The 19,004-nt window shown below is 45.3% G+C and overlaps 1 protein-coding gene across 3 annotated transcripts; it reads right to left on the bottom strand.

Moving 5' to 3' along the window:
• Nucleotides 1-2,288: 2,288 nt before the first annotated feature.
• Nucleotides 2,289-18,730, bottom strand: plekhm3 (pleckstrin homology domain containing, family M, member 3). 3 transcript variants are annotated; one of them, XM_060055450.1, is made up of 13 exons: nucleotides 18,615-18,730; nucleotides 14,167-14,864; nucleotides 12,632-12,817; nucleotides 11,900-12,012; nucleotides 11,845-11,869; nucleotides 10,075-10,781; nucleotides 8,960-9,106; nucleotides 8,384-8,552; nucleotides 7,391-7,536; nucleotides 6,869-7,062; nucleotides 5,700-5,763; nucleotides 4,921-5,078; nucleotides 2,289-3,378 (listed from the first exon to the last, which is right to left on the bottom strand). In XM_060055450.1, exons 2-13 carry the CDS (start codon nucleotides 14,459-14,461, stop codon nucleotides 3,228-3,230), a joined length of 2,355 nt encoding a protein of 784 aa, XP_059911433.1. In that variant the 5' UTR covers nucleotides 14,462-14,864; nucleotides 18,615-18,730; the 3' UTR covers nucleotides 2,289-3,227. The 3 variants fall into 3 exon arrangements, with proteins under 3 accessions (XP_059911433.1, XP_059911431.1, XP_059911432.1); XM_060055448.1 differs by having other exon boundaries at nucleotides 11,845-12,012; XM_060055449.1 differs by having other exon boundaries at nucleotides 8,384-8,549; nucleotides 11,845-12,012.
• Between the last annotated feature and the right edge of the window lie 274 nt (nucleotides 18,731-19,004).

Here is a 19,004-nt window from a genome sequence, read left to right as displayed (position 1 = left end):
TGGTGGACAGCTGTTGGAGACCTTTATGCTTGAAAGGTTTATATACTGTGTCCATGTTGCTATTTACTTATTTTTGGTGCTCACGAAGATCGTAGCCAATACACTTGTCTCTCTGTCTCTAGCCCTGCAGAACTAGCTGGCTCCTTCTCCCCCTCTCCATCTCCCCATCTCAGTCACACCTTCCAATCACTAAGCAGTGAAAGGTATTACATACTATGTCCATACTTTTCTATTTACGTATATTCTCTCTTGCTCTTTCTCAGACTTTTGATCGATCAGTGATTCCCTTTTTGTTTAATGGTGTGGGTAGTGTTGGTCTGGGCTTGTGTGATTGAATTGAAGGTTGATTATAATCCCTGTTTCTCTCCCTCTCTCTCGCTCTCCTTCACTCTTTTTCGGATCTCTCGCTCTCTCTAGCCCTGCAGGGCTAGCTGGCACACCAAGCTCACCCTCTCCATCTCCCCATCTCAGCCACACGCTCCAATCTGGCACAACAGAGGACAGGCCATTCTTACCACCCGAAGTCCTTCAGCAAATTGTTCAAGAGACGCTGAGACTGGACATGGCGATGCTTGGCGTGTTCAACAGGGTTTCAAACACATTCCGAGAACTAATCAAGCCTCTCCATCCTTCCATATATATAAATGAGTTTGGCAGGGGACCTTAAGCTTAATAAAGACAATCTCATATGCATAACGGTTAGAAAGATTTACAACAATGCAGGCTGTGGCAGTGGCCTTGCGCTACGCCTCGAAGGCTTCTTAAAAAAGAAGAATTGGCCAATTGGCACGTTGCATATGGCAGGTTTGTCATAAAAGATGTCTGCCTAGGATAATGTTCTTTTATTACTCCTTTTTCGTTTTATTTGGGACGTCTTTTTTTGCAATCCCTTTCATTTGTAAATGTGCATACTACTGTAGTAAATGTATCTGCCCAGAAATGCTGGTATTTTATTACTCCTTTCTTTTGTTTTTGTGACAAATGCTATACGATGTATAACATACATTTGTGCCTACGATGTATGTTGTAAGGTTAATTGTTACAGAGCAATTACTGTTTTTTGTCTTTATTGAAAACATTCAGTTGGAAAAGTAAGTGAACACTTGGAGTCAAATGGCCTACTGTTTGAGCCTTCATAGTGTCTAGTAACTGGATTTGAACTGCATAATGTCCCAAGTGTTATTTTAATCTATTCATTATTTAATTTGGGCATATTCTTAAACAACTATATCAAACATCTCACTTATACCTAATACCCTACCTATACTAACCCAGAAGATAATGAACATGAGATCATGGAGCCTCCCTGTAATGATCGTGTTGCATCAAGTTTGATGCAAAGTTTGGGTCGAGATCCGACACATAAATGTAAGTTAACATTCTGTAGGCCTAGCTGGCTAACGTACCCGTATTACGAGATCGAAGAAGGGGGCGCTAACGTCAGTTCTATGCAGCCCATACTACTAGATCGACGAAGAAGAACGGGGCGTTCCAGCCTGCGTAAACGAGAACACCCACCACACGAGAACGCCGGGGGGGCGTTTTAGTCTGCGTGAACGGGAACGCCCATTTGTGTCTGCAGTCGGATGATATTGGATAGATGAGCAATGTTTACTTCAGTCCACTGGGTAGGCTGGTAGATAGATCTATCCAGCACAGATCTAGGTGGACACACCCACTAGTGATGTCATATTAGGCAGATTTTCGAAACGGCTTGTAAGGCTAATCACACTCACACCTGGTGGTATAATAAGTCCCCTTTAAATACTGATAGAGGTGGACGACTTCATGGCGGTCTGTCAGATAGGATTCTTCCTAGGTCACCCCATGATGAAGAATAAACATTCTTGGCTTCAATGGGAACTGATCTATTAATATCCATTTAGACACACTTTATCTTGAGTAGGCCGATCATATTTCATCAAGCCCATCATATATATTCACAAGAAGAGCAAATATGTTTTGCACTGCTGCCTATCAATATCTATGTTCAATATTGAATGAAGTTGCATGCTATTTAGTTTTTTTAAAGATTGCTTTTTGCATTGTGATGCTTCATGATAGAGTGAGATAGAGAGGGAGGTATGGGAGACAGAGGGGAGGACATGCTGCAAAGGACAGGGGATCGATCCCGGTCGCTGTGATCCGGACTGAGCCTTAAAGGCACGCGCTCTACCCGGTGAGCCATACTGAGGAGAAGATTAATCAGTCCAATTATGATGGGGATTATGATTTTTGTAATAATACTAATTAAAGAATGATAAAAAATATATACATTTAATCTGACATTTTATTACCATTTATTGAAATAAATAATAAATAATTTACAGTGACAGAAAAAGGGGTTGGCTGAACGGACAGTCTGATGAGGCAATAAAGATAAATTATTACAAATAAACAGACAATAAATAGTGGCCATAAACACAAAACACCGGTGTTTGAACATAACCCAAGAGACACATTATATTGCATATGACATTGTTTCACAATTATTAAATTTGAAAATCAATATTGAGTTAGCTCAGGCTTGTTTTTTTTTTCACCAATCAAGTATCTTGAGGATGGTTATAATGTTTATAATTGATTTATTATAGTCTTGCAGGCGGTGTCCTTTGAGAAAACAGAGTCTTTATTTAGCATACAGCACGTGGCTCACTGCTTCTTCCTCATGTGTGTGTGTGCTTATGTACCTGTGTGTGTGTGTGTGTGTGTGTGTGTGTCTGTCTGTGTGCGTGTGCTTGTGTGTGTGTCTGTTTCAAACAGCAGGTAGCCCTAACCCTAAACCTATACCAGAACTGGAGCTAGCACCAACACTATGTAGTCCGACATCCGTTGTGCTGTGCGTCAGTTAAACAACCTATCAATGACAGCCTACAGGAGCCGTGGGCGGAGCTTACACACTATCATTAAGTGTGAACGTTTAAAATAAAATCGGCAATGTCTGCAATTCCAAAAAAATGACACGCCTTGGAACACGATATTTTCGGAAAAAGTAGTCGGCCGCTGTTATCCAAACCGACTCGGAGGCGGAGCTACAAATCGCAAAGCTAACCTGCTACGTAGCGTGTTAGCTTGCAGAGTTAGCATTAGCCCAAAATGCTAACCGCTAATCTCGGAGACAAGCCTTTCCCCTTTTTGTTCGGACTCGACCGATTCCGGTAAACGCAGGGAAATCCGGCTTCCCAGAATGCAGTGGGCTTCTGTTGTGGGTCGGGGGGGGGGCCCTCTCAGGTGTTCTGGTAGCAGTCGGGGGGGTCGTCGTCCTCGTTCGTCCAGAAGGCCGAGTGCCTGGTGTGCATCTCGCGGCGCACGCAGCGGGGGCACGGCTGGGCCTTCTGGTGGCACTCAGTGTGGAACACGGCGTCACAACCTTTACACCTGAGAGAGAGAGAGAGAGAGAGAGAGAGAGAGAGAGAGAGAGAGAGAGAGAGAGAGAGAGAGAGAGAGAGAGAGAGAGAGAGAGAGAGAGAGAGAGAGAGAGAGAGAGAGAGAGAGAGAGAGAGAGAGAGAGAGAGAGAGAGAGAATTGGTTATTAAAATGCGGTGGAATTTAGCTTGTGATTGCTTATGGAGGCTCGTAACAATTTGAATATCTATAGCAGGGGTGTCAAACTCATTTTAGCTCAGGGGCCACATGGAGGATAATCTATTCCCAAGTGGGCCGGACCGGTAAAAATATGGCATAATTATGTAAAATTAAACATGCTGTGAGCACACCAAACACAGGTTTCCCATTTACTTCCGTGAATAAAAAGGACGATGACCATTTTTCTTGGAAAACTCTGCACTCTGTGTCCACTTTTCGTCTTTTTGACAGAGACATTTTGGGGCAATGAGAGTGCCAAAGCGCATAATGTTGAAAGTATAAGGCAGAACGACAAGGTAGCTCCGAGCTAGCTGCACTACCTGTTTATACTTGCTCCCTGCTCAGCCCCGGTATAAAGTTTGCTGGCTTAACATAATTGCTATTGCGACTTCTAGTGGACACATTAAGAAGTTTCCTTCATTGAAAAATAGCAGATCATTTTGCGTTACATTCCAAAGCGACTTCCAGTTACACACAATTGTCCAGTAGTTCAATGTACAACAAATTAATCAGTGCCAGTCAATGCAATCCATGTAATGCTAGGAAGGATTTTTATAAAAAATAAATAAATAAAAATTATATATATATATATTATTTTTTTTACAATACTGTGCTTCACAAAATCATCTCGCGGGCCGGATTAAACCCGTTCGCGGACCTGATCCGGCCCGCGGGCCGTACGTTTGACACCCCTGATCTATAGTGTCATGAAGCAGTGTATCAGACTGTGGAAGGCAGTCTTAATATATGGTGTAACGCATACGTATACTATACAGAGCAGTGGTTGGCCTAATTGCCTACTGGTTGTCTTGATATAATTTCACTGCTGCTTCTGACCATGCAAATACTGGCAGCCAGAATTACTTTTATTACATCTTATTGTGGACACAAGAGTAAAATTCTTAGGCTTGGTTCCCCAACAGCCACATAGCAGTGAACATACAAGATAAATTAAATAAATAAAAGTCAAAATAAAAAAAATAAAGTAGCAGCATAGATCACAATAATAAAAAATAAGAATAAAATTAAGTTATAATAAGAGAAAAATAAGTAAAAATAAGTCATGATGTCAATGATAAAATATAATTAAGTAAGTACGTAATAAGAGAAACTAAGACCGTGGTAATAATTAATAATAAGTAATGAGGTGTAAAGTGCAGTGTAGAGTGTAAAGTGAAAAGTATTCAAGTAAAGTGTTCAAGTGGTAGTGGTACCAGCCACGGTTGATTCCAGTGCAAAAAAGCTGTGCAATTACAGAGAAATATGTATTTAAGCGATCATTGAGTCGCGCCGTTGGTTTCAGTGATGTGTCTGTGAGTGTGTGCTGGTTGGTACCTCTTGGTGGCACTCTCCTGGAAGGGGTAGATGACCTGTCCGTCTTTGCAGAGTTCACAGATGAAGCCCTTCTCCTGACAGAGGCTGCAGCTGAACACGTGGGAGCTGGCGAACTTGATCACCTTGGACAGGAAGGGGGCCAGCTTACCATCGATGACCTGGAAGAGAGCCGGGAGGGGGGTGAGGAGGAGCAATGTTCCCGCGCTGCGCCGAACCTCAGGAGGAGTAGCTCAGGAGATAGAGCGCGTTGGCTGGTAACCGGAAGGTTGCTAGTTCGATCCCCGGAGTGTCCCAGAGCGAGACACCTCACCCTGACTGCTCCCTGATGGAAGGTTGCTAGTTTGATCTGCTACATCCCCTAAATGTAAATGTTAACCTATGGCAAGCCTTTTTTTTTTCAATTTTGAAAGAAAATCATCTGCGACGTTTCAGTGATTCGAGGTCACTTGATGTCCATAACAGTCAATAACTGTATTCTCATTTACATTAATGGTTTGCGAGTAAACGATAACTGCATAAAGAAAGGGTTCTCCTAGCTATCCTTGTTGTATACGGGGAATGGGTTAACCTAGGGATTGTTAGTGCTTGGCAATTGGTTCTATGAACATCCTTACTGCACCGACCGTCGCTTTGGATGAAAGCGTCTGATAGATGCTGGGGGGCTAGGGTCAGCGGGCTGTGATAGCTTTACGGCCTGTTGAGCCCTTTGAGGCGGTACCTGGGATGAAGGGCTATACTAATACCACTGACGGTCTGGGTTTCTTCTCCGGTGTCATTACCTGTTGCAGGTCAGCGATGGAGTACAGGTGGATGTGCTGCAGCAGGTACTCCCTGGGGAAGATCCTGAATCCATGACAACAGAGCAGATTAGCGTAAGTAAATGGGTCAATGACCTGCATTTACACAGCGCTTTCCTAACCAGCGGCCACTCAAAGTGCTTTACAAGATTGCCTCACATTCAACCGTTCATTCACCCATTCACACACCGACGGTGGAGTCGACCACGCAGGTCCACCCTTAACCCTACCGTCTCCTGAGGTCCAACCCTTAACCCTACCGTCTCCTGAGGTCCAACCCTTAACCCTACCGTCTCCTGAGGTCCAACCTTTAACCCTACCGTCTCCTGAGGTCCAACCCTTAACCCTACAGTCTCCTCAGGTCCAACCTTTAACCCTACCGTCTCCTGAGGTCCAACCTTTAACCCTACCGTCTCCTGAGGTCCAACCCTTAACCCTACAGTCTCCTCAGGTCCAACCCTTAACCCTACCGTCTCCTGAGGTCCATCCCTTAACCCTTAACCCTACCGTCTCCTGAGGTCCAACCCTTAACCCTTCCGTCTCCTGAGGTCCAACCCTTAACCCTTCCGTCCCCTGAGGTCCAACCCTTAACCCTTCCGTCTCCTGAGGTCCAACCCTTAACCCTTCCGTCCCCTGAGGTCCAACCCTTAACCCTTCCGTCCCCTGAGGTCCAACCCTTAACCCTACCGTCTCCTGAGGTCCAACCCTTAACCCTACCGTTTCCTGAGGTCCAACCCTTAACCCTACCGTCTCCTGGGGTACAACCCTTAACCCTACCGTCTCCTGAGTTCCAACCCTTAACCCTTAACCCTACAGTCTCCTGGGGTCGAACCCTTAACCCTACCGTCTCCTGAGGTCCAACCCTAAACCCTACCGTCTCCTGAGGTCCAACCCTAAACCCTATCGTCTCCTGAGGTTCAACCCTTAACCCTTAACCCTACCATCTCCTGGGGTCCAACCCTTAACCCTACCGTCATCTGACGTCCAACCCTTAACCCTACGGTCTCCTGAGGTCCAACCCTTAACCCTACCATCTCCTGGGGTCCAACCCTTAACCCTACCGTCATCTGAGGTCCAACCCTTAACCCTACGGTCTCCTGAGGTCCAACCCTTAACCCTACGGTCTCCTGAGGTCCAACCCTTAACCCTACCGTCTCCTGAGGTCCTCGGCCACGACGGCCCTGCAGCTGAAGAGGTAGGCCCGCAGCGACTGCAGCCGCTGCCTGAGGCGCAGCACGGCGCTGAGGGCCTCACAGTGCTGGTAGAGGAAGGGGTTGAGCCGCTGCACGTCCAGCAGCGGCTCCTCGTACACAAACTCCAGGAACTCCTTGGCCTGCTTGGACACCTGGGGCCACGGGTCAAAGGAGGCGTTAAGTTCATATTTAGATAGGGTTAATAACTTAGCTAGGGTTAGTAACTGAGCTACTTTTAGTAACTTGCTTTGTTTTAGTGACTTAGCTAGGGTTAGGATTAGTAACTTAGCTAGGGTTAGTAACATAGCTAGGGTTAGGGCTAGTATCTTAGCTAAGTTAAGTAACTTAGCCAAGGTAAGGGGAGAAGGCTTAGTAACTAAGCTATGGTTAGTAAGTTAGCTATGGTTAGTCACTCAGCTAAGATAAGGTGAGAAGGGTTAGGGTTAGTTAAGGTTATGAGGCGTGCGTGTCGGCCCCCACCTTGTGCTGGCCGGTGTCCCAGTTGTGCAGAAGACGAGCTGGGATGAGGAAGGTGTTGTCCTGGTGACAGCCGGGGCAGTAGTACCAGCCACTGTAGCAGCACACCTTGGCTCTGCCTCCAGACAAGCCCACCTGGCCCTGGCAGCCTGAGAGTAGAGCAGGGGTCTCAAACTCGCGGCCCGGGGGCCAATTGAGGCGGGATGATATTTTGTGGCCCCCTACCTGACATCAAAGTTTAGTGTTAAGGTGTCAAGGTAAGTTGAGTTTGAAACCCCTGGAGTAGAGCGTTTGGTAAAGATTACATCAAGCATTTATATACCCTTCAGCTCGTGGTTTTAGTCTTAATTTTCAATGCGATTTATGTTTTTTTTTTTTTTCTATCAAACGCGGATGGCAACCCTCACAGTAGACTATTAGGGGGCAACTCTGCATTAGCTTGGTGGACAGCATGAGCCATTTGTTAACGTCGCACATTGTAGTAAACTATTGAAATAGAATGTCAATATTAGGTGTTTTCATTGAACACCTAATTCGATGTAAATTGAAATTTACATTCTGACTGTTACTGTGAATAAAAATACAGATTTATCTTGGTTTCAACATTGTTGGAAACAATTGAACAACTGTCCATATATGAAATTATCGTGCATATATGCATGCTAATAAATTGGATAAACTAGTGTCCATATATTAAACAGTATATATATTTGCATGTCAATAATTTGAATAAACTGAAGATACATTAAGTTATGCTGTATATTTGCGCGCTATTAAATTGAATTAACTATCCATACATGAAACAATGGTGTATATTTGTGTGCTAATAAATGTAATATTTGTGTACTAATAAATTGATCAAACTGTCCATATAAAAAAAATGACGGTGTATATTTGTGTCTTAATACTTAGAATAAACCGTCCACACATGAAACAGTGTAGATAGGTGTGCGGATAACAACAGTTTAAAGTGTGTACCTGTGTACGGTCCCTTACCTGCACACCTGAAGCTCTGCGCGGTCAGGCCCTTCTCCACGGCCAGGCAGGGGAGGATGCTGAGGAAGCTGCTTGTGACCGGGGCCTTCTGCTGGGGGGCCCCTCTCGGCTGCTGCCCCTGGGGCCGGGACAGGGCCCCCTGGAGCACGTCCTCCTGGCTGAAGGGCTGCTCCATTATGGAGTAAAACCAGTCACGGTTATTTAGGATTATTACGGGCGGCAGTAGATCAGGAGGTAGAGCGGGTTGGCAGGTAACAAGGATTGTTTTTTGGTGTGAAAAAATCGTTTGACCCAAAATGTTATACATAAAATAAATATACTTAAAAATAAAGTAAATAAAATCGTTTCAACTGGATTATAATCGTTTGGAGGTTGTTTGACCCAAAAATCGAAATCACCATCAGATTGAGACCATAGATTAATTGCATTTTTTGTAGGCTTATAAATTATAAATAAACCAACCTTGTATGAAACGACGATGCATATAATATGTGCAAAAACATTGAATAAAGTGTCGATGAAGGCCATATGTTGTATATTTGTGTGCTAATGGGTTGAATAGGTCAGCAGGAGTACCTGGCAGAGCTCCTGGCTGGGTCGGAGGCTCTCCAGCTCCAGCGCCTCGCCCAGGACCTCCACCCAGCTCTGGGCCTCCGACGCGCTCTCCGCCCGCAGCACCACCACCTTTTCAGGGAACGCCGCCTTGAAGACGTTCCCGTAGGCCTGGGGAAAAGAAAATCTGAATCGTGATTCATTTGGTCAATATTGAAATCACGATTATTCTAAGGATTCTTTTTGAGTTTGAAACCATGACGCATTTATTCAGCATCCCTCCCCAAAAAAACACTTGGGCACTGAGAACTGAGGAAATACACAAAATGTTCAAATAGAAAATAATGTACAAATATGTACCCAGCTGTTGAATTCATAACATTGAATTCATAAAATAAGAAAATAAATATATACAAACAGATTAAAAGGTGACAAATTAAACCACCAGTTGTGAGTGTGATTAGCCGTTACAAGCCGTTTTGAAGTGGGTGTGTCCACCTAGATGTATGACGGCTAGATAGGCAGCGTTTGCTTCAGTCCACTGGGTAGCCAGGTGGACTGATCTACACAGCGCACATCTAGGGGGAAACGCCTGGTGGCATAATATGGCACCTTTAAAAAAATACAAATATATTAATAATAATAATTGTTTGAACTCCATTATATTACTCTAGATCAGGGGTCTCAAACTCGCGGCCCGGGGGCCAATGAGGCCCACGGAATGATATTTTGTGGCCCCCTACTTGACATTTTTGCTGAGTCGCTTGCCACGCTTTTTCATCACTTGTGATAGGGTGACCAGTTGTCCCGGTTTTGCCGGGACAGTCCCAATTTTGAGTTGCATGAGTCCCGACAAAGCCAAAGGACGCTAAAATGTCCCGGTTTCCAACAACCACTATGAAATGTCCCCTGTTGTTAGCGATTACATAGCCAACGTAATCTAATTATCGGCCGATCATCAACTTAGATTGGGTCAGTTGTGCTACTTTTCTTTGTGGAATACTTGATGTGGCCCAGCCTGACACAGACTCTACCTCAAGCGGCCCCCAGGTAAGATGAGTTTGAGACACCTGCTCTAGATAGCTCGACCCCAAAAGACCTAAATCACGATCAAAATTAGATTAATCGCACGGCCCTACCTTCCCGGTGTTCCCGGGTTCCCCCGGACGTCTCCTCGTATCCCCCTCTTTCTCCACTCCCAGACAGGTGGCCAGTTGATACCGGAACGCCGGCTCCGACACGGGGCCCCGCCCCTCCGTCAGGAACGCCCGGAGTACGCTGCGGCTCAGCACGAAGGTGAAGGCCCTCCAGCCCCCGGGCTCCGTCAGCAGGTGGAGCACCCCCACCTTCAGGACGTCCGGGCTGCGCGGCGACGGGGAGAAGAGGGGGAGGGCGCTGGGCCGCTGGGACGGGACCGCCGGGACCGCCACCGCCGCCGTCTCCGTGGCGCCGCGCCCGTTGTCGAGGGGACGCGAGGCGAGGACGCGCTCCCAGATCAGCCGCTGCCACTCTGTGGCCTCGCGCCGGCTCTCCGCCCGCAGGTGGAGGTGTGTGCTGTTGAAGAAGAGCGCGTGGAAGGTGCGGGCGTCGGGGGCCACGGGGGCCGGGTGGGGGCCCTTGGACGTGGGCGCGGGGTCCAGCGGCGCCGGGGAGCACACGCTCTGGCAGTGGGAGAGGGAGTAGGCGGTGACCAGGCAGTAGGGGGCGGAGCCGGCGGAGTGGGCGGGGCCGTAGAGGCGGAGCTCGCAGGGCGTGAGCTGCAGGCGGCAGCGGGACCAGCCGGCGCCGTGGCGACGCTCCAGGTCTGCTTGTTTCACCACGATGGGACGGCCGCCGTCTCGGTCGGCTGGGGGGGGGGGGAGGAGATGGGGAGGGGGTGAGAGGTGGGTGGGAGTGAGGGGGTAATGGAGCGGCCGCGGGAGGTCACTGGTGGTACTGGGAATGTTTAGACAGTTACGGATAGGAGATTCTGCTGATGCTTTTAGCCAATATCCAAATCCCATTTCAGCGACCGTCCCTCCTGTGTTCTAATCAGTGTTTGTAATAACGCTGTTTAAAATAACGCCGTTATGTTTTCAGTAAGGTGGTAATCTAACTAATTACTGTTTCCGTCGTTACAACGCCGTTACCGTTACTGTACGTTAAATGCGGTGCGTTACTAAGAATTTATTGAATAAACTGCTTAATCCGAACGCATCCCTTGCTCCAAATAGAGTCAATTTCATGGTAGCCAATCGGAGCCAGTGTTTTTACACACAAGCCAGGACGAGCGCGCCACACACACACACACACGCGCACACACACACCAAACAGATTCGATGAAGCAGCAGAAATGGCGAGTCCGGAGCAATCCGAAGAAAAGTTGGCATTTTCTGTAGTATTCGGCAGATGTTCCACAGCCTTTGCAACTAAGCAAATTAAAATTCAGTTGGAAGTATATCAGGGCCTTAAATGGGCAGTTCAACCATTTAACACATTAAGGCCAAGTGAAAACTGCTCAGAAAAATCGAAATTCTTTGACATATGACCTTTTTTTTTTTACAGTAACGCAAATAGTTACTTTCCCTGGTAACTAGTTACTTTTATTATAGAGTAATTCAGTTACTAGCTCAGATACGTTTTGGAACAAGTAGTGAGGAACTATATCTAATTACATTTTTAAAGTAACGTTCCCAACACTGGTTCTAATGCTGCATTGTTATATCGTGTTAAAAGGCTAATTGATGATTAGAAAACCCTTGTGCTGATAACTGTTGGAAAACCTGAAATTGTCTGGTTGACCCCAAACTTTTGAACAGTAGTGAATCATATATATATAAAAAAAAATTAAAGTGTGAAAAGTGCACTGGGCCCACACTACTTGATGAATCCAAAACAAAACGCACGAGGACTGGACCGGAGTCCCTCACCATCCCAGTGGGCGTTCTGGGGCGCCCCGGTCGGGTGCGCCCTGGTCTGGGGCGCGGCGGCGGGCCTCCCGTTGTCGTTGCAGGCAGAGGGCCGGTAGTGGACGTCCGACCGCGAGCGGTGGTGACCCTTCCTGAAGGCTGCGTTGGATACGGGACCACACTCCAGGGCTGAGGATGATAAGATAAGATCTGCTTTATTCATCCCAGCAGGGAAATGTAGGTGTTCCAGCCGCCAGCATACATACACTCAACACAACACGTATATACATACGTATCCCACCTATACAAAAAAGGCTTATGGGTAAGTCTGTCGATTACCACAATCTTGCCGTGTTACTGGCAGTGATCAAGTGTAATCTCGTCACTTAATCAGGAGCTAGGCTACCATAACTCTGCAAGTCAGTGGAAGCATCTAACTGAAGGCAAATGCTAACCCAAAGCTATGGCTGCTTGATTATGAGAAAAAATTATCATAAATCCCAAATATTTTGGTCAATATTGAAATCACGAAAATGTTGCTCAATAGTGAAATAACGATTATTCAAAAGATTATTTTTGAGTTTGAAAACATGATGCGGTTCTTCAGCATTTCTCTCCACAAAAAAAACCCTTTTAATTAAAAATACACAAAATGCTCAAGTAGAAAAGGATGTAGAAATATGTACCAAGCTGTTGTTTCTATGAAACATTGAATGGATAAAATAAATATCTCCCTCTACTTTAACCTTTAGACTCTTTTAGAAACAAAAACCCTCTCCCTCCCCCCCCCCCCCAGCACAGCTCCTACCGCACTCCTGGGCCTGCGACGCCAGGTCGTTGGTGGACTGCGCCCGCCACTTCCTGCCGGGCCTCAGCCCGTTGGCGCCGGTCCAGGCGAACGACATGGGCCCCAGCTCAGAGGAGCGCTCCCCAGTGAGCAGGCACCACACATTGGCCGCGGCGTTGCTCCGTGTCTCCGGGTGTGCGTTGGACCCTAGGTGGGGGGGAATTGGCCAAAATGTCACCATTCGATAGTATTGCGATAATATTATTGCGATTCTTAACCTATTGCGATAGACCTCTGAAGAATACGTCCCGCCCCGAGGCTCCGGTTCCCTCGTCAAATGTCTAAAGGTAATAATTTTTTTTTTTTTTTAATGATCGTACATAACAAACTCTGTAGGTGGCGAAGAAGTGAAAGCTGCGTCACTTTTTCAACTACACACTTTTTTCCATCTAGTTTCGACCTCGATTGTCGGTGCTGTTAAAGTAGTAAACGATTATTAATGCTACTTTAACGGCACCGACAGTCCAAAACTACAGTGGAAACTAGATGGAAAAAGAGGCGGGACTTATTCTTCAGAGGTCTATTGATGAGGCTGTGTTGCGGTGTGAAAAGCATACATTACAATATGATCCTATCATGTATGTATTCTGACATTTTGTTGCCGTTAAAGAAGCATTAATAATCGTTATGTACGATCATGCTATGTACAATCATTCTAAAACGCCATGTTATTTCCCATAGACATTTGACCGAGGGAACCGGAGCCTCCGAGGCTGTACTTATGCTTCAGAGGTCTATTGTGATACTTTGGCCACGATTCAATAGTATTGTGATCCTTAACCTATTGCGACACAGCAAGTACTGCTATTAGATTCTGCAATATATTGTGAATCATGTCCCCCATGTTATTCAAAGGCAGTACAAAAATCAGGAAAATAAGACTGCTCAACTCACTTCAAATGTCATATTTAACAAGTGCATAAACTTTGTCCTTGAACATTCAGGACAAACCTTTTGATAAGTATAAATTATAATAAAATTATAATTAAACCTTTTGTAATTATTCTCTGAATAGAAGACCTCTCATTCGAATGCTGATCTCCCAGCACATAACTTACTATTATTTAAGAGAGTACCATAAAGCAGGCATAATAGAGTAACATAAACCCTGATAGCAATCATATAAATATGAGTTAACTTAAAGCTTCAATCAAATTGGCTGCAGAGTCATCAACCAAAATGTTAAAGGTCCCATAACACACCACCAGGTGTGAGTGTGATTAGCCGCTACAAGCCCTTTTGAAAATCTGCCCCTTCTGACATCACAAGTGGGCGCGTCCCCCTAGATGTATGACGGATAGATGAGCAATGTTTGCTTCAGTCCCCTGGGTAGCCTGGTAGACTGATCTATCAGCGCACCACACCTGGTGGTGTAATATGTCAGCTTTAAATTAATCTTGGCATTTTTGTTGAGAAGAAAATAGGAGTTGGTCGACATGCTACATGCCATTAACAAAAATTAGCAACATTTAGCAATACTGAACAAGTTCCCCTACCAAATTTCCCCCCACCACTGTTGGACACGTCCTGGCGGTCTGCTGCGTGGTTCTGGCAGCGGTTCCGGTCGTAGATACCGTCCAGGCAGTGGAGGAAGTCCTCCGTGGCCTCCAACGCCGGGCTGATGTCCTGCGCGTTGTCGAGTGCCTCCGCCACCTCCATCCTAACGACCTTGCCGTTTGCTTGTTCGTTTGATACTTGATTGACAGTTTGGTAACCCTGACGATCGCATTCATTCGCTCCCCGACGCTGAGTTTGAGACTTGATCGACGGTTGTACCCCTGGCGCCCGCATTCATTTCGTCTTCAGGCGTTTCTTTAAGACATGTTGTCCACTTTGAAACGAAAAGTACAACGGGACTATGAGCATGAAGAGCAGTGTTGGAGGAGGTCCGTGTCAACCAACGGTGATGAAGAGGGGGCAAAAGAGATACTTTTTTGCTCTTTCCTGGTCCTTAACGAACAGCAAGACAACAAGCTGAGCCAACCAGTTGGGTATACCGATCGAGCCTTGATCACCATCAAGGCTAGTTCGGGCCAACTCTTTGCCTGGTCTTTAACGAACAGCACAACAACAACCTCGGCCGACCGATCAGACCGGACAGCATTGGGGGGGTTTAGGAGCACACGGTCATGGTGAGTGACCTTGGAACATGCTCGCCGCTCCAGCAGCACGCTACCGCCATCAGGAGCTGCACCTGGACAGGACAAAATGTACAAATTGTGGACTTTCAATCTATCAGTGATTATACTGTTCAGGTTGGTGAATAGTAAATGGTAAATGGACTGCATTTATACAGCGCTTTTCTAACCAGTGGCCACTGAAAGCGCTATACAACATTGCCCAACATTCACCCATTCATGCACACATTCACACACCGACAGAGGAGTCAGCCATGCTGGGTGAACGCCAGCTCTTCGGGGGAAGTCAGGGTGAGGTGCCTTGCTCAGGGACACCTCGACACCAGAAGAAGCCGGGGATCGTACCGGCAACCTTCCAGTTACCAGCCAACCCGCCAGCCAATAAGTTGAGCGTTTCCCGAAACTACTCCTAACATGAACGCGTGCACTGCTCTAACGACGTTCGTAGGCTTGGAACTGTCCACTGACAGGGTGCTGAAATGGGCTCTGTAGGAGGGGGAGACGCAGGAACGTTGTTAGATGTAACTATATTTTGTGGCAGCAAAGAAAATCTCCCGATCAAGGCCAACAGCAAAGTAGCCTACGAAAGAATAGACTAAGGCCTAAAAAAAAAAAAAATTTGGTTCCTGTTGGTTGTCAGTTGAGGTCATGGGTAGGTAGGGAATTTATTTTATTTTTTTTTCCAGCGGCAGCGAATGATAGGTAGGTTGTTTTCATTTAAAAACGAGAAAATTCGCTCATCCTTGTACAGAATGAAGAGGTGCTGTACCAAAACGTGATTATAGTTTGCATAAAAAAATATATATATATTATTATTATTTTTTTATTTTTTTTAAAGCTCATAAAATAATTTGGGTCGCACATAAATTGACAGGGTCGGTCGGAAACCGGAACCAAACCAAAAAATTTTTTAGGCCTAATATGAATTCTCACGATTTTAAAAACAAGTGATTAGGCCTAGGCCTAATCATTGATACGGCTATTGCTGACGGATTAGGAGAGCTTTGGATCCTGCCCGTAGTGTTGGCAGGGCCCGGGTATGACGGGGCGGGAAATGCAAGCGGGAAAGCGTGCAGCGTGTTCAGGCACGCATCGCAGTTTCCCGCAGCGATTGGCGATTGTGCCCTCCACTAAGGTCCGGGATGTTTGTAACTGTCTAGAAATACTGAACTTCATCACAGCCTCCAGTGCCTCCGAAGCGCCGACAGTGCTTTATGGCAAACAATCGCAACAAAAAATGCCTGCACATACACCCGCTAGTCTCAGCATGAATAATTTATGTCTTCTGTCATTGATCACTATGAGGACATTTTAAGCCACGATGGTTGAATTCAAATCAGAGGGAGATGGCAAGTGCAGCTCAAAAGCGACCTCTCAGACAAGTGCAATGGAATCATTTGATTTTATTATATGCCTTGTGATAGGGTTGCCTTGTGAAAGGCGGTTGATTGGTACATTTCAGCTGCACATGTAATCATGGAATTTTAATTGCTGCAATAAATAATGTTGTTGTTGACTTCTAACATGTCTCTGTCTTTGCTGTTTGAATCTAACAGTAGTCTACGAGTAATATATCGGCGGTAACCACTGTTTTTGGGGTATTCGTGGTATTGGATGTTGTGTTTTAAAGGTCCCATGGCATGCTACTTTATGGAAGCTTTAATATAGATATTAGTGGGCTCCTAACACAGTATTTAAAGACGTTCCCTGAAATTCAGCCGTGGTGCAGAGTTACAGCCACTACGAGCCAGTCGCACATTGAGCTTTCCCCAAATGCGACGTTTCGGTGTCTGTAGCTTTAATGCAAATGAGGAGGTGAGAGGCGGGTCAAGGAGGAGGGTGGGGGTTTGGCCCTGAGCAGCTTGCGGCCACGGTACCATGAGCTCAGTTTACAGTGGATGTATCGCAATGGTGAGGCGCACGCAGCCTTTTGCCGTGTTCAGTACATTTTCTAGACCACTCCGGGTGCTCCGGCGGGAGTCCTGGAGCTCTATATCTAAATAATATCAAATTATACATAGATATCTATATCATATAATATATATGTACTTCAGGGAGTCAAAGCCAAAGTTCCTTTCCCCAAATTCCTTCTCAACCATGGCTGAGATAACCCCAACTAGTCTCGTTGTGGAAATACCAGAGACGTCAAAGAACCGACGTGTTATGTGCCATAACACCAACAGCAGAACGGTTATCCAAATAACAGAAGTGTACAACACTTGCATCACACCCACACACACACACACACACACACACACGGCGCTTGGACGGTCGTAGCTCATTGTCTCATTGGCAGGCCAAATTCTCTGGGCGGGCAAGGCAGAGGAAGGGGAGGTAACTTGACCCCTTACGACGACATATGGGGCCACATTCCGAGAGAAGGATACCTAGTGCTCGTTTTACACCAAAGGCAAGTTTTAGCCAGTGGGGGAGGATAGGCAGGCTAGGGGAACTCATTTTAAAGAGTTCCTTTAGCCTTTGATAAATAAAGTGAGATTTTCATGCCATGGGACCTTTAATAAAACACATCCAATACCACGGAATGTCCAGCTGGCGACTCCACTGAGGCTATAGTAACGATGCTCTTAGCACCCTACGAGTTCCCCTGAAGCCCTCGTTAGCTTATTAGAGTGTTTCACGACGTTCGTTACCAATGATGCTTTCGGGAAACGGTGTGAAACTGTACGATGATCATACGACAAACTTCACAAACCATTTAGGCTACGATGCTTTCGGGAAACTGGGCCCTGGTTAGTGCTTTTTTTTCAACTCAACCAACTCCCAAGAGGTCCTCCACGTTTGATTAACAGTAACCAGGAACCTGGATTCTTTTTTATAAACCACAGTATAATTTAAATCTTTGACTAAGGGAACAACCACATCCGGCTATGGCAAGTCCTCCATTCAAACACTTTTTCGGGAAATCATATACAAACAGATAGAGAATACAAACAAATCGTCTATTTTAACCTATTTATCTGTTGAGAACGACTGTCGTCATGGTAACGAGCGGTATCATTTTCTTGAACCTGTTTGTTGGAGTTAGGAACCAAGTATCTGATCGTTGTATTTTTAAGAGTCTGACCTAACTGCCCTTAATAGAAAAAAAGGCGGAATATCCCCTTAAAAATACAAGGAAGTGCAACCTGATTACTGGGTTACTAACCGTTTGAGTTAGCCTGGTTAAACAGGAACTGGTTAACATGGTTCGCTTGGTTAAACCACTATGCCCGTTGAACAGCATAGAATGGGGCTAGTCTGGTTCTACTGGGGTAAGCCCAGTTCAACCCGGGTTAGGGCTAATGAGAGCAGTTTTGTGTGTGTGTGTGTGTGTGTGTTAGTAATTGTAACACACTTGATATTGTATCAAAATATTAACAGATATTGATATATATACTAGCTAGTATAATATCCATATATATCAGGCACATTATTTTTATGGATTTTAAGGATCTGTTATTTACGACGAGATGTTTTGGCATTTAAACGTTTTATTAAAGAATACGATCAGGATAATGTCATTCTGAACGAGTTTCGGACGCTTGGTGTGTGAAACAGCATAAAGTTAGAAGAGATAAGAGGGTTATAAACCTCAACCGCGATGGTTTAATTCGACCTCTTAAAAAAAATCGGATGTTTTCTTTTGCTAGCCTGTTAGCACGATGAGCTAGGTATTTTTCCGTGATAATAGTAGAAGGGTCTGAATGATAAATAAGCGCAAAGCTTCTGAATTCACATTTATGAATGCATTACCGCGTCCGAACCTTCCCGGCATTTTAAGATGAAAACACGGAGTCACGACTCACCTCTGGTGTTTACAAATGTTCCAGTCCGCCATCTGTAGTGCTCCGTCCTCCGGGTAGAATGAACCCCCGGATCAATCGTTCCGGTCACATCCGGTTGCGTCTTCATAACAAATGACGTCAGTCAACTATTTTAAATAATAATAAACAAATTCTTTATTTTATTAATTATTAATTATGATTAATTAAATAATCAATAATAAGTGTGAATCATTGTGATCCTAATACATAAATAATTGCTATTTTTGTATATTTACATCAGTATCCTTTGGTTTTGTGTAATATACAATACATGTATATTCGACATTAGAAATAACATACAAAATGGTATCCTGGATTGGCGTCTTTAAGTTTATATGAACCAAAGTGTTCTCAGCTATTGTTAACCAGTTG

This window comes from Gadus macrocephalus, chromosome 7, assembly GCF_031168955.1.
Source record: "Gadus macrocephalus chromosome 7, ASM3116895v1".
NCBI lineage: Eukaryota > Metazoa > Chordata > Actinopteri > Gadiformes > Gadidae > Gadus > Gadus macrocephalus.
The sequence above is the reverse complement of the archived record's forward strand: the minus strand, read 5'-3'. Positions and strand labels throughout refer to the sequence as shown.